This window comes from Amblyomma americanum, unplaced genomic scaffold, assembly GCF_052857255.1.
Source record: "Amblyomma americanum isolate KBUSLIRL-KWMA unplaced genomic scaffold, ASM5285725v1 scaffold_12, whole genome shotgun sequence".
Lineage (NCBI taxonomy): Eukaryota > Metazoa > Arthropoda > Arachnida > Ixodida > Ixodidae > Amblyomma > Amblyomma americanum.
The window spans coordinates 1,199,523-1,215,934 of NW_027526484.1; the positions used below are offsets into that span (position 1 = coordinate 1,199,523).

Here is a 16,412-nt window from a genome sequence, read left to right on the forward strand (position 1 = left end):
TGAGCATCATTTTGTTTATTTGTTTATTTGATTCCTCAAGGGTCCCATGTCAAGATAATTGCACGAGGGAGTGGGCGTATTGCAAGGCAAAAAAAATGGCTGTGGTTTAGCTCTGGTTAAACCTGGAGTGACGAGATAGCTACATCTCGCCGAGTGGAACTCGCTCAGTCGAATTGCAAAGTCAGCCTTTCGCCGCTCCGTTTCGCTGGGCGTTCCTTCTTCATCTTCGTCCCTGGACGTGATTCACTCTTTCCCCCCTCTCCACTCCCCCTCCACTCAGTTTCGCCAGAGCGCCGCGCCACCGGCAGCTGCTCCGCACCACGTGACTAACAACGTGGCGGCACCGCCACACTGAAGGCTCGAAATGCTAGCGTAATGTAGCTATTGCTACAAAGAAATTCAATGAAAATCACGATGAATTGTTATCGATGAGCTGCTTGAATGTTACTGGGTCGACGATGGTGGCAACTTCAGTGGCCATTCCATTCCAGTCTTATGCTGTGCGCAGGAAGAATGACTGCTGAAAAGTTGTAGTATATAGGCTTGCACAGCTCATTTCTAGTAACACAATGCATTCATCATGGCTGTGTGAAACAGCATGTTCAATTTAATTTCTGCTTTTGTTCGTTACGTCTGGACGGTACACAGCACAGCATGGCTCAGAGAGTGATGACTAACTCCAGTAATAAGGTGGTTGAAATGGCCTAATATAAGCTTTGAAATTTTTGTTCAGCGAGCAGGAAGCAGGTTGTAGGTAATGTTTGCGACATCACAGATGCACTTTTAAGTATAAGAATTGCCTAAACTGGAATGATAAAAATGGTAAACTTTAAAATTGAATAGTGCCAAGCTTGTCCAAAATGATCTAGGGCAGAGAGAAAAATCTACATGAAAGTTTAATTCTAATAAGTGATCATTGAAATGAGCCTGAAGAACACACCATGAGCTAGTTGGTTGTTCATCACTACGAAAACAGCACAAACTTCACGAAGGACTCAGAAAGGGAAGACGAGACAGACATTGAACTAACAACTTCGAGGTGTCAGAGTAATAAGCCTTCAGTTGTTAGTTCAGCGTCTGCATTCCGTCTTCCCTTTCTGCGTCCTTCATGAAGTTTGCGCTGTTTTCACTCTGATAATTGAAAAATCACTAGAGTTGCCCTTCTAATGTGCCTGCCTAAAGCATCCCTGCCTCACCGTTTTCTCTCTTAGTTTTGTCATTGAGTATAAATTCGGTGATCGGAAACATAATTGGCTTCTTCTATCGAAATGCTGTTGTCTGTGCAGGTATATAATCGTAATAAGGGCGAGCAGACGGTGCTGGTTTGGCCACGGCTGCCGAAATACTGATGTGCCACTTTTACTTGTCAGGGGTTGAGGCAATGGAACCAAACAGTGCATTGTTTGTGCAGTGTTGGAGGTGGAGCGAAAGGCACAGGCATCGTATAACAGCCGGAAGCGGTTTTGGCTCAAACAAGACAAAGCAGAGGTACGTTGTCAATGCTTTATTGATTGCATTATTTTTTTTTTGCGTCAGTTGTTAGGGAATTAAAGAAAATTTTTGTTTTATATTGGTGGTAGCATTGCTTTGTTTGTTGTCTTTGAGGAGGTGCCATTTTATCGAGCTTTTTATTTAAATGTTTATTGACTTAACTTACTCTCTCACTCACTCACTGTCTCAATAATTTATTTATTAGTTATACCTACAACACTATACTGTAGTAAGGCATTATTGTAGTGGGGAGGGGCTTAGTTGTAAGAAATTGTACAAAGGGAGACCTTTCATTAACAAACTGTGACACTGTAAAAAACTGGCGTCCCACCGTGCAGCACAGCAGCTGAGATCCTTCTGACCCTGTTTTTGGTGCATGGTAGCCCGCAGCTGTTTTATGTGCCATAAAACCCAACACACCAACCACTAAGCATTACTCTAGGTGTTCCAGGGAAGGCAGTCACTAATCTTGAAGTATAGGTTTTTTTTTTAAGTAAAGAGAATTAAGCTTTTTGCAACATGGTAATACCAGTGTTGGCAGACGTCAAAAAACGGGAATCATGTTTATTAGTAAAGGGATATTTAGCCAAATTCTAAAACAGTAGAACCCCACTATAGTGAACCCGGATATAGTAAAGTGAAACTGCGGTCCCATTTCGCCTCCCATAGACAAACTGTACATTTTTTTTTTCGGTTATAGTAAGGATTTTTTTTTCAAATAAAACGGCTATAGAAAAGAGAGCCTGGCCTTGGCGACGTACCTCCCGCGGAATGATGACAACGTGGTACGCGCGAGGCCGATATTCGGAGGTAAATGCATACCAAAGACAATAAAACGGCGCTCTTTGAGATAGCTTCACCACCAAAATTGACAGCTGTGAGGAGAAGCCAACTTAATCTTGGGGCCGTGAGGCGAAGCGTGCGGCGCGCACGAAAAAAAAAAAAGTAAGGCGGGCTATGAACGCAGAAAGAAGGAGGCGCGGGTCGCTCAAGACAAACTTCCTCAGAACATAAACAAAATCGAAAACGTGATAACATGAAATGAGATAACTGAAGATAAGTAATTAACACATAAAAAGACAGTAAGAGTAGTATATGGAACGTATTTGTGAGTTCCTTTCATAAACTAACACTGTGTTTAGTAAGTAGCCAGTGAATTTCCAGAGAGCATCCTCAGAGCCATACCATCACCAACAACTGATATAGTAAAGACCCTGATATAGTAAAGATTTTTTCTGGTCTGAGTCACTTTACTATAGAGGGGTTCTACTGTAGTTAACTTTTGAACTACTATAGTGATAGGCACCAGATTGCAATTAGAGATTTGCAGCCAGCCATTAGTAATAGCCATGTGAATTTTTAGAACTTCAAAAGCCTGATAACTCTCGCTGCTCCAGCACAACTAATATTGGCTACATCGTACCCAAATATGCGCGCTTTTGAAAAGCATGCAGGCAAAGCAACCCCTCCAGTGCTCGTAACTAGTCGAAATAGCCAAATCTTGTCGAGCCACAGCGCTGAGGGTAACCGCGTTCTCTAAATCATACTGATATGGCCGTTACTAATGGCCAGCTACAAATCTCTGATTGCAACCAGATGCCTGTCAGTAATATTTACAGTTAACTATTAGAATTTAGTTAATCACTTTACCAGTTCACGTGATTTACTTGTTTTTTGACGTTCACCAACACTGGTATTACCATGCTGCAAAAAGCTTCTCTTTACCTCAAACACCCTATTTTTAAAAAATTGCAATCGGCTTCCCAGGGACGCCTCATATATCAACAAATAATCGGGGAACATCGACAGCGGAGAGTAAGGGAAGAAATTAAAGGTATTGTTGCATGCCTCAATGAGCAGCAGAACACATCAGCGAATCTGATCATCACTAAGGAGCATCTGTGAACAATGCTCTCAGTTGTGCTTTTGATTTGAAGTGCAGCCATCACTTTGTTAGGGAGCTACTCCCAGTTGCTAACTGTGTTAGGAAAAAGAATTATTTAAAGCTATTATTATATGTGGTACTGGTACGGTCTAATTTTCTTGGTATGTATTGTCTCTCCTAGACGAAATTTGTTGCTGCTTCTTAACGAACAGTGTTCTACCTGTGCCAGTTTTATTTGTGTGTACCCTAATCAGAACCCACGTACATATGATGCGCATTTGTTTTAAACGGAATTCTTGAAAAAATGCACCGCCTCCGCACCCCAAGTACCACTGTGCTCGCACATAGTGGGTGTTTTAAGAAGTGCGAAACAATGGGGGTGCTCTGAGCAGGCTTCCAAGTTGGTTGATTTGTCTAAACCAGATTTCTGCTTCCTGCGGCCAAACAGCTCCCAAGTGTCTCGTGCTTTTCCATGAGATTATTTGTAATTTTGATTTAAAGGTGCATTCTGTCATGCAAGTATTTAACTAAATATGATCTATAAAACACTGTCGCATGTTTATGTATGCCTGGAGGCCCATAGCAGAAAGCGTGGAGAACTCGTTAGGGAAGAACTGTCTGCCAGATTTTGTGTGTACATTCAAGGCACCGCCAAGGCTTGAGATATGCATGTGGATTAACCCTGCCAGGCTGAACTTTTGCTCGAGTATGATGAGAACGTACGTGTTGTGAAATTTTGATCAGGTTTTTTTTCTGTGCATAGCGAACATTTTCTAACCTAGACCTCCTTATATTCAGGGCCCTTCGTTTTGGGTTCTTTTTCTTTTCGATGTGGGGGGTGTAGAAAACCGACCATATTTTTCTAGCTCAAATTTGGGTGAAAATTGGGTTACTCAGAAAAAAAATTTTACGTAGTTTGGGCTTTTTTGGTACACAAGACAGTATAATGGCAATGATTTGTTTTTCTGCTAGGCACGAAATTTTCTTGTTTTGCTCAATATTTCATAAACAAAATGGAAATTGCAGATTCCAGTAAAAAGTTATTTACTAGTTAAGATTTTTTTATACCCTGTTACAAATATTCCATCGCATACTCTATCAGTCTCCCATGAGAGACTCCCGCGTCTGAGCAATACCACATCCTGCCATTATTTGTATTATGTGAAAACATTAAACATCATAGCGACGATTTTAAATGCGCAAGGTGTTGGGTCAGGGTGTTGTCAGCGTGGATGGTGCTTCCTAAGCGAAATTGATATACAACGTCTTGTCGGCACCCATGTTCTGGCCTCTCGTTTCTACATCGTCCTTTTCGAACTTGTCCTCAGATTCGTCCACCTCATAAGAACAAGAATTAAAAGAGGTTCAGGGTCCTTGATTGACCAAAGACACCCCTCTGCAATAAGCTTTAGATATCCACAAATTTTCTTGTGGTGTCTTGAGCTTTGTGAGCTGAAGACCAATATGGTCTAGAAGGCCGGCCCACTTTCAGGGAAAAATCGGGTTTGACCTGATTCTTAAGAAAGAAGTTCGGTGTGCAAAAACCAGGTAAAAGTGTGTTTTACATGAAAAACGAAGGGCTTTACTTACATTGCATAGCCTCTGCCAGCAAAATTATAATTTCCTGTGACAAAGCGTACTGCTTCCTTTTTTGCGCTTGTTCCATTTTATCTGTGAGGTTTCTTTTGTGTTGATCCCAAGTTATACATTCATATTCTAAGGCAGACATAATGTTAGTCAGGTATGTTTACTTTCAAGGATGACTGAGTGTGCTTAAAAATCACTTTGGTAAAAAACAATAAGCTTTTTGCTGTAATTTAGTATGATTAGGCCAGTGAAGCACTTCAGTAAATGTAACTTCAATATATTTAACAGTTTCTGTAGTTCTAACCACATTATTTGTTTTACACGAGCTAAGGGAGGGCTTTTTTCATCCTTTCTTTTTGTAAACTGCACATAACATTTTTCAGTACTGAAAGTCATCTGCCATAGATTGCACCAGAGAGAGACTTTTTTGACTTTAGACTGCAAAATAGACACATCGTCAAGGAATTTGATTGGACAGTATACAGCACAGTCATTAGCGTATGGCCTGATGATGGTGGATGGAAGGTCTGCTGCTCAGTCATTTATTGACACTATTAGGCCTCAAAGTTTATTTACTAGACCAAGGTCATATACCGTCGCGCACTCCCCCATGCCGGTGTCCTTCGCATGCCGCAGTTCACGCACGTGTATGTCTCCACCGCGGCAGTCCTCCCCGCTCATACCAAGCACCACGCATGTCCAGTTCCTGCGCCCTTCCCCCAGGCCACCGCGTTGCCGTCCCCATCAGCTTGTTCCACAGTGCTCCACTTTGACACCTGCTCGCGGCACTGACACTGGCCCTCACAACACAAGGAATAAAAGTGCACTTTATAGATCTGATGTTACACTGTTCAGAACAACGTACTGTTTATGCAAGGGTAAACAATTGCTTATCCTCTCGAGATTATTATGAAAATGAAAGCTAACTAGGTGTGGCAATTTTTTTGCAAAAGAAGATTCTGCATATACTTGTTGATCAGTTTTTAAACTGGTTGCAAATATGTCTGGTGCAAATTAGTTTGCTATCTTGGGAGGTATGCTTCTAATAAAACATATCTAGGCACTATATGCTACGTATTGCTCAACCGAAGCAACGAGTCCGAGTTATCACAGCATTTGTTCTCTGAGCTCCTGAAATCTTTGTGCAGAAAACCGCACCGGGGTGATGAATAATACACAAGGGTGCACAAATGTGGCTTCTCATTTTAGTGATCAGTCTGGTGTGATTTTGTGTACGATGAACTACCAACTAGTCCCTGTTATTGCTCACCTGATCTTGATGCATCTATGCCCAGGGCTATAGCTTTTAGCGTAGTGCGGGTTCCCATCCGAGTTCATTTAGTTGTGTTGTGCATGATAAACCGGAGGGAAAACCGTGCTGACCAGGAGAAAAATGATATTTTCCTAGAAGTGCTTTACCTAGGTTAGAGTACAGGAAGTGTTCGAGCATACCTTACAGCAAGTGAAGGTTAAAAATACTGTACAATCACTTTCTTTAAATACTTGCATCACTTTGGATGCCAGTGATGGATGCCCAGGCGAAGACAAGACCTCTTGTCGAAACATTGGCAAGCAATCTGAGACTTTCCTTTCCCTTGTTCACTTTGTGATTATTCCAGTCTTAGGGCAGTTTTTGCATTTTGTTGTGTATTAGATAACTAAAAGAGGAGCAGCCTGTCTTGAACAATGCCTCGAAATGTAATCAGAAATTTTTTTCAGCTCCATGACCGAATGAGGATTAGCGCAGCTAGCTGACTGCAGCCATGAGTAAAGCATTTTGTATAATTTTCTTGGAAGCAATATGAGGCAGTCTGTAACTGTTGGCAGACGATGTGCTTAGGAGGTGACACCAGGGCCCTCTTGTGTGTGTTCGTCGCCGTCTTGCATGAAGGAGGCCAGTTCAACAATTTGAAGAGCTTTGGTTATGGTCGGGGAGAACCTGGCACAGAGTGTTCTTGGCCTTCTTTCTGCCTCTGCGGAGGAATCCGAAAGCTTGCAGCAGATTTGCTTGCATGCATTGGTTCTAAAAGAGGTGTATTGAATGTGTTCTTCATGTGTTCATCGTGTGGTTTCTGCATGTGTGCAGAACTGCTCCAGAGCGTTGATATATGGGCGGACATGGAACCAGGCAGCCTCGGAGGCTCCAAGAGACCAAGGTGCGTTCGCATTTGTACGTCAACACCATAGCAAGCAAGAACGAGGCAGCTGTATTTCAGGGGTGGGGGACAAAACAGGAAGTTATCAGCTTAAGCTCCTTTATTGTGTACATGTATAGCTGAGAATAGGTAAGATTAAGGTTGTATTAGAACGCATACAAAAAACTAAAGATCCTAACAGTCTTTGAAACCAAGGAAAGCATAGGGAAACATTACTGTTGTGATTTATTCTTTATTGTCGCTGGAACAGTGGAAAAGTAATTGGGTGATCATTTCAGACAGAAGAAGATGTAACGAAGTATAAGAAAAGAGCTGAACCTGCTAATGAAGTTGTAGGGTCGCACAAACAACATATAGGTCGTTGGTTTGGCTCTCACTGGTGGCATGTCTTCTAGATTGGTAAATTATCTCTTGTCTCAAATGAATGCTTAGTAACTACTCTACTTGACAAGAGACAATAAAAGATAAATAATAGTAAGGTATTTTTCTGCTTTCGTTTGTTCTGGAGGCTGCGCCTTCCAGTAAATGAAGTTAGTTAGCTGTTGTCTCGCAGCCATCAATGCACCATATGTAACGGTTAAAACCCTTGTGTATCATGGGTAAACAAAAACACTGAAAGGTGCTACAGAACTGATGTGGCAAGTAACCTAGAGCATGACACTTAGCTCCTACTAGACCAGTGTCATGCTAATGATAGCGATTTTCTTATATGCAGCTCAACACTATAGTGCAGGGATAATTGCAGCAGTTGTGGCAAAACATCGTTACACCAAGCTTAGCTCAGCATATTGCAATGACTGGATGGTGGGCAATGCAGCTGCCCATACTGGGTACTGCTTCAGATGTCGTGTCAATGCCTTATACAGGTGGACAAAGGCTGAAGAGACGGTGTGCACGTCTCCCCTCCAAGCACAGTCCAGCAAAGATTTTGCGGCTGGATCAGGCTACTGGAACTGAGACGTCAGAAGGCAGTATGACTGCACCACAAGGGCACAAGCACCCAACAGCCCATGGTGAGATGCTTGCTTGGCCTGTTATATTGTCTCACCACTGAAATCATGTTCTTCCTCATGCTGCTACCAAAAATGTGCTGCTCATGCGTGCTGCTAACCCTGAGTGCACTTATATTCACGCCAAAATGGGGGCAAAGCTGCGTATGCATACCATATGCTCCTCTTTGCATGGGTCGCAATGTGGTTTGATGTTGTTTATAGGTTCTACATACCTGGCGCCTCCAACTTTGCTCAGACTGTGGGACATAGGTAACAGACGTGTTGTCACTCAGTATGGGTTTTCCTGTTTGTTCTGCAAGCACGCTGCAGGAGAGAGGACGTGCAGATTGTACGCTGGATTCGTGTGAATGCTCGACGTCCAGACCGACTGACAGATGCTTGGTCACGTGTCGCAATAACCGCGCTGACGCGCGCGGGCCATACGCGATTCGGTCCGCTTGTCTGAACCCACCTTAAGGGCCATCGGGGTATCTTGTCTTCACATTACATGCCTTGCCCAAGCCCATTTCTTCCTCTTGATTTTGACTAGGATGTCATTAACCTGCGTTTGTTCCCTCACCCAATCTGCCCACTTCCAGCTTAACGTTACACCTATCGTTCTTCTTCAGTTTGGTGTGCTGTCCTCAACTTAAACTAAACCGTTCTCGCTAGCCTCCACGCTTCTCCCCATAGGTTTTTGCCTCGATTTTCACGAGAACCAAAAAAGGGAAAAAATTCCAGCAAAATCCAACCACACTATTCAAGCCAAGAAAGGCTGTACCATGGGAAATTTATTTTGATATCATCGAACAAGAACAAAGCTTCTTCCCAGGCCAAGTAGTATGAGAGGATTTTTTTTATTTTTTGTTCTACGATTATCTGTGTCTGAAATGAACGAAGTAGAATGGTGAATTTTTTTCATACATATGTTGGTTGGTCACTAATTTTCGTCTGTGTTCACTTTCACTCACGTTTTCCCCCTACATTTCGTTGTGTTTAGTATGGGAGAATGCACTTTGCTTTGTTAATTTACTTGCAGGTGACGGTGCCTCTGATGAGAGAAGCATGCTGATCAACATGAGAGCAGAAATGGGGGATCGCCGGTCGCTCACTCCCTTGCCTCCATCTCCTCCACATGGTGGGGAGGAAAGCAAAGTTGACCAATTTGAGGTCACCTTACCAGACCTGCCCTCCATATCCCTATGGCTGCCCTGGTCACTGCAGTCAGTGGCCTCTCCACCAGAGCCAGAGACCTCTTCACCAGAGCCAGTGCCGGAGTCTACTCCTCCTCCAGGACCATCCCAACCCACACGTCTGTTGGAGGCTTGTGTGCAGGTATCTCGGGAGGAGCAGCTGGAGCCTGCTACTCTGGAGGAACCTGTGGTGCCTTTGGCTTCCTTCGAACTGCCACAGGATGCGGCTGAGGGGCAGGAGCATGGCAAAGAGCAAATGGCATTTGCATCCATCTCTGTACCAGAGCCAGGGCTAGTGCTGGAAGTAACTTCAGAACCACCCCAACCCAAAAGACTGTCAGAGGCTCACATGCAGGAATCTCTGGATGAGCAGCAGGATCTTGCAATGAGAGATGTTAAGGAACTTGTGGCACTTTCAGTTTCTTCCAAACTGCCACACGAGACTGCAGGGATGCTGGAGCACGTCAACGACACAATGGCGCTTGCATCTGTCTCTGCACCAGACCTAAGGCCTGTGCCAGAGCTGACTCCTACTTCAGAACCACCCCAACCCACACAGCCGTCGGGGGCTAGTGTGCAGGAATATCTGGAGGAGCAGCTGGAGCCTTTTACTTCCTCCAAACTGGAGCAGCAGAATCTTGCAATGGAAGCTGCGAGAGAACTAATGGTGACTTCAGGATCCTTTGAGCTGCCCCAGGAAACAGCAATGCAGCTGGAGCATGCTGAAGAGGCAATGGCGCCTGTAGCTATATCTGCACTGAACCCAGGCCTTTTGCCGGAGGTGTCACCTCTTTCAGAAGCATCTGAATCCAGACATGTATTGGTAGCTAGCACGCAGGCATCTCTGTCAGAAGAGCTGAAGTCTGCTGCTGTCTCCAAGATGGAGTTGCAGGCCCCTGTAATGGAAGCTGTGGAGGAACTTACGATGACTTCAGCTTCCTCCAAACTACCACAGGATATTGCAGGGATGTTGGAGCACGTTGCAGGACCGATGGCGCTTGGGGCTATCTCTGTGCAGGAGACAGGACTGGACGTGCCTGCTCGGTCAGAACCACCACAGACAGCTTGGCCACCAGACCTTTTTATGCTAAGTCAGGTGGCAGAATCTGCCGCTCGCTGTGAACTGAAGCAGCAAAATCTTGGTCAGGAGGGGCCAGTGACGGCTCTGCCGGCTTCCCCCGAGCTTGCTCCGGCCTCTGTCCTCGAGTCCGTGGCACTTGCAGCTTCATCTGAGCCAGTGCAGCCAACCACAACGGCGCTGCTGCCTCAACTGGCCGAGTCTGGCCTGTCACCGCATCCAGAGGCTGTATTTGAATCAGAGCGTAAGTATTTCTGATTTCTTGTGCAGGTTGCAGAACCATGCGTACATTGTGAATGACCTGATGCATGGCTTCACTTTGCAGCTCGTACTGTAAAATTTGGGTGAGAACACTGGATGGCAGGGACACAGTGCAGGCTTTCAATGTGTGTTGGAGCAATATGGCTGCATTATATCAAGCTGTCAAAGGACTGTTATCATGCCATCACAAGTAACTAGGTGACAGCATGAACTTTTATTCATGGGCAGTAACTGCGAAGCATCGCAATCTGATGCTTGTTGCTTGGATGAAGGTGACATGTTTCGTAATTGGGCTAAACGGCAGTGACAGCCTGCTACCATCATGATTAAAAATAATTTGATTTGGTCTCTTTAATTTTTAAGTGTGTGTGCGCGCGTGCGTGCGAGAGAAAGAGAGAGCATGACACTTAGCTCCTACTAGACCAATGTCATGCTAATCATAGCAATATGCAGCTCAACACCATAGTGCAGGGATAATTGCGGCAGTTGTGGAAAAACATCGTTACGCCGACCTTAGCTCAGCATATTGCAATGACTAGATGGTGGACAGCTACCCATACTGGGTTAAAACAGATCCTTGGGCGAGTTGGTAACTCATTATAACCAGAACAGCGCTCACTAAGACACGGACACGAAGGGAGACACGACACACACGAGCGCTGACTTTCAACTGGTGTTTATTGTTTGGAACGAGGCATGTATACAGTTCCAACAACACAAGGAAACCAAACCATCCATTCATAGATTCATAGTTAATTCATGCTGCTGCTTCAGATGGTACTGCTTCAGAGGTACTGCTTCAGATGTCGTGTCAATGCCTTATACAGGCAGACCATGGGTGAAGAGACGGATTAGACGTCCCCTCTCCGAGCACAGTCCAGCAACGATTTCGTGGCCGGATCAGACTACTGGAACTGAGACGCCAGAAGGCAGCATGACTGCAACACAAGGGCACAAGCACCCAACAGCCCATGGTGAGTTGCTTGCTTGACCTGTTATATTGTCTCACCACTGAAATCACGTTCTTCCTCGTGCTACTACCAACAATGTGCTGCTCATGCTTGCTGCTAACCCTGAGTGCACTTATATTCACGCCAAAATTGGGGCAAAGCTGCGTATGCCTATCATATGCTGCTCCTGTTTGCGTAGGTCGCAATATGGTTTGATGTTGTTTATAGGTTCTACATACCTGGCGCCTCCAACTTTGCCCAGACTTTAGGACATAGGTGACAGACGTTTTGTCACCCAGTATGGGTTTTCCTGTTTGTTCTGCTAGGATGCTGAAAAGCCTCTCGAAGTGTTGCCGAGGTGGCCGTTTCATCATAAAACCTTTTTAACAATGGCAAATCCGAGGGAGCACCTTTTTTTTTTGTCGTACTACAAGTGGTGACTGCAGTCAGCAATTATTACCAGTCCGAACTGAAGGGGATCAGTGCCGCCAGATTCTGCAGTAACTAAGAGCAGCTGGTGAAGGCGAGACACCAGTGGCGGTAAATAACCACAGCTGCTACCTGCAGAGCGGGAATGGTCTACTCTTGCAATACGTTCTTGCAGTTGACCGCAGACAGGGGCAGTCCTTCCTTGCATACATTTACGACATGTGTCATGACACAATGTATATGAGAAGCTTAGACATGTATCTATGTGGCTGCTGGTTGGAATGCTTTTGCCATAGCGTATATCCCATAACCGGTCTGGAGTGCCATACAGTTAGGGCCTTGGTATTGAGGTGGTCACTTGAAGCAAGGCATCTTGCAGCTTGTTTCAAAGACTTGCATTCTTTCATATGTGTGTATATGTAGCACAGCCCATTGGCAACTACAAGAGGTCTAAGGAAATGGAAGATGGAAGTTTAGAGCTGTCCGAAAAAACGTAAATCACAGTCACAGCATATGCCTTCAGGCAGCACTTTTTTCTGTCCTTTTTTTTTTCCAGGCAAAACTAGCCAGTACCTCACTTGAACATTACATGTTTATGATAAAGCAAGTCATTTTGCTTAATCCTAACAAAGTCACGTCCCTTTGTCATTTACGTAGGTGGCCCCAGTCTCCGTGTCTGTATGTTTCCATTTATACCCCTGTTGATATAAGCATTTTTTTTCACAAAGTTCGAAGAATAACTCATATGCGAGGGAGAAACATAGTAGCTGATCGACATTGGAACATAGTGCTAAAATTTAAGATAATCAAGAACAGCCTACATAAGCATTAAACTGAATTCTGTAGAGCCTTGATCCCTTGACTGTCACGACAGCTAGATGGCATACGGTGACCAGGGACCATACTCTGTAACAATCCACTTCTCAACTTTATTATTTTTTTCTTCTACAGTTAGTATACCGCTGCAACTTAATTGTGACAGCATCATTGACAGGTTAACAAACCATGTGATTCACGGGCTCCAGCATGGATGGCAGAGCTGGCCAATCCATGGAGACAAAGGAATGAATAGAGAAAAGAGTTCTTGCAAAACGCGAGAAACATGGATTAAGGTGATATGTTTCGTAATTCGGCTAAACGGCAGTAAGTCTGCTGCCATCATGATTAAGAAATAATTTGATTTGGCCTCTTTTTAATGTGTGTGTGCATGTGTGTGCATGCGTGAGAGAGGGAGAGCATGACACTTAGCTCTTACTAGACCAATGTCATGCTAATGATAGCGATTTTTTGATATGCAGCTCAATACCATAGTGCAGGGATAATTGCGTGTGTTTGTGCATGCGTGTGTGTGTGGAAGAGCATGACACTTAGCTCCTACTATTCAAATGTCATGCGAATGATAGCGATTTTCTTATATGCAGCGCAACACCATAGTGCAGGGATAATTACGGCAGTTGTGGCAAAACATCGTTACACCGAGCTTAGCTGAGCATATTGCAATGACTTGATGGTGAGCAATGCAGCTGTCCATACTGGGTACTGCTTCAAATGTCGTGTCAATGCCTTATACAGGGAGACCATGGCGGAAGAGACGGATTAGACATCTCCCCTCCGAGCACAGTCCGGCAACGATTTCGCGGCTGGACCAGGCTACTGGAACTGAGACGCCAGAAGGCAGCATGACTGTAACACAAGGGCACAAGCACCCAACAGCCCATGGTGAGATGCTTGCTTGGCCTCTTATGTTTTCTCACCACTGGAATCACGTTCTTCCTCGTGCTACTACCAAAAATGTGCTGCTCATGAGTGCTGCTAACCCTGAGTGCACTTATATTCACGCCAAAATTGGGGCAGAGCTGCTTATGCCTACTGTATGCTCCTGTTTGCGTAGGTCGCAATATGGTTTCATGCGAATGGAGGGAAGTTTAGAGCTGTCCGAAAAAGCGTAAATCACAGTCACGGCATATGCCTTCAGGCAGAACTTTTTTCTGTCCTTTTTTTTTCCAGGCAAAACTACCCAGTGCCTCACTTGAACATTACATGTTTATGATAAAGCAAGTCATTTTACTTAATCCTAATAAAGTCACGTCCCTTTGTCATTTGCGTAGATGGCCCCAGTCTCCGTGTCTGTATGTTTCCACTTATAGCCCTGTTGATATAAGCATTTATTTTCACAAAGTTCGAAGAATAACTCATATGCCAGAGAGAAACATAGGAGCTTATTGACATTGGAACATAGTGTTAAAATTTAAAAATTTAAGATAATCAAGAACAGCCTACATAAGCATTCAACTGAATTCTGTAGAGCCTTGATTCCTTGACTGTCACGACAGCTAGATGGCATACAGTGACCAGGGACCATACTTTGTAACAATCCACTTCTCAACTTTATTATTTTTTTCTTCTACAGTTGGTATACCGCTGCAACTTAATTGTGACAGCATCATTGACAGGTTAACAAACCATGTGATTCACGGGCTCCAGTATGGATGGCAGAGCTGGCCAATCCATGGAGACAAAGGAATGAATAGGGAAAAAAGTTGTTGCCAAACATGAGAAACATCTAGGTTAGTCTTAGCGTACAAGATGTAGCCATAGTGCTTCCTCTGCAGCCTTCTGTCTGGGGGTTCTGGTGACATCCACCCATGAGAATTCCTTAGACAAAGCACCACGATTCCTTGTCTTCTTGTCTTTTGCTTATGAGTAGCTCCTTGCCTAGGCAGCAGGGAACTGAATGTTAGATCGAGATAAACAGCAATTAGGTACTTCAGATGGGTTAATTAGCTACTAGTCCTTGACTGTCTGCAGGTTGTGAGTTAGTGCTAAATCTTTTGGTGCTGTACATTAATGGTCTCCATACTTAAAAAGAAATGCCGTGTCGAAGCATTATCTCAACCTAGTGTTATTCTAGGTGTCGATAGGATTTGATCAAAGAATACCCCTGTCTAGTGTTGTTCTTTGTTTAGCTCAATGGTCGCTGAAGACACTGTTGTAAAGCAGCCTTGCTTGCTTTTTTTTTTCTCTTTGAAGGAAAGGTCTCTCTTTCTGCTTGAAGCAAGGTGCAAAAAACGAGAAAGGAAAGACCTGAGGTGTTTAGTGAATGATGCAACCATTGCTCGTGTAGGAATGGAAGGGCTACTTCCCAGTAGAAAAGAAAACAGTTGGAACCAATTGGATTATCAGCTGGTTCCAATTGGACCAATTGAGTTTACAGATGTTTCCAATTTGAATGGTGTGCAAAGTGGATAGTCCAAATGGAGTATCCGATTATACCAATTCAGTTTCCAAATGGTTAGATTTGGATCAATTGAGTTTCCAACTGGTGAACCCAATTGGTCTATACAACTGCACCCAATGTATCCATGTGAACATTAGCATATTTGCAAACAAGGCAGAAGTAACATGGCTTTTATATTAAGAGCTATCAACAGCTTATCCTGCTAAATTGTATTCATTATCTGCACTACCACTGCCTAAGTTGTATCCACCACTTGCACCACCACTGTGGTCGAAATTAAATAACCGTGCTCAGTGGGCAAGCATCACTGGCCCCAGCATGAGAGCCTCATTAATGGGGTATATAAGTTGGAACGCAAATGTGTTCTTTGCATGTACATATCGAGCTAATTTATATGCTATTAGTGTCTGAATGTGTAGTGTTTCTTGTGTGTGATTTACGCTTGTCTTTTGGCCTTGATATCCATAAATTCTTATGGTTTTTAATTCCGTGGTAAAAATTTGTTGATTGGCACCAGTCCAAGCAACTCAGTTTTCCTTTTGGACATTAATATGTTGACTTGTAGAAATATTTCTCACATCGTATATTTTTCACAACTTAATTGTGATGTATATGTTATGAATATTTTCTGGATGCAAAAGCTGCCCAAGGCCTAATGGGTCCAATTCATTGGTCCAGTTGATCCAGTGGAGTCCAATTGGCCAAGTGGCTAAAAACACAACTGAAACCAATTGGTTACAATCGTAAAATCCACTTGGAACCAATTGGAAAGTCGAATTGGTTCCATTTGAAATTTCCAATGATTTTTTTTTTTACTTGGCCATCAAGCAAGAATGTAAGTTGGTCGTATTGGTGATGCATGGTGCCTTGTTTCTGCAAAGGCACTGATGTTTTGTGGAGTTTGACTTCACAAAGCATGGCCGTCTATACGGTCTTGCTAGTGTTAGGCACAGCATTCCTCACAGTAATCATTTTTTTGACAAATTAAGAGACTATTGCAGGCTTTATAGCCCTGGTGCCGTTTTTTAATTCCCTTCCGCAATAGACATAAGGTTTCATTCTATATTCTTGTGTTGGTATTTTATTTCCATCATCGTCATCACCTCGACTACGCCCACTCCAGGACGAAGGCCTCCCTCATATCTCTCCAAT

General features: G+C 43.8%; 1 protein-coding gene across 1 annotated transcript in view; it reads left to right on the forward strand.

Moving 5' to 3' along the window:
• The window catches only part of LOC144111878 (uncharacterized), a 137,961-nt gene that overhangs the window by 22,958 nt on the left and 98,591 nt on the right, over positions 1-16,412 (forward strand). Inside the window, exons 7-12 of the mRNA XM_077644906.1 lie at positions 1,412-1,488; positions 7,050-7,119; positions 7,986-8,132; positions 9,151-10,626; positions 11,471-11,617; positions 13,595-13,741. Coding sequence (XP_077501032.1) covers positions 1,412-1,488; positions 7,050-7,119; positions 7,986-8,132; positions 9,151-10,626; positions 11,471-11,617; positions 13,595-13,741 — 2,064 coding nt within the window. The remainder of the gene's footprint in view (positions 1-1,411; positions 1,489-7,049; positions 7,120-7,985; positions 8,133-9,150; positions 10,627-11,470; positions 11,618-13,594; positions 13,742-16,412) is intronic.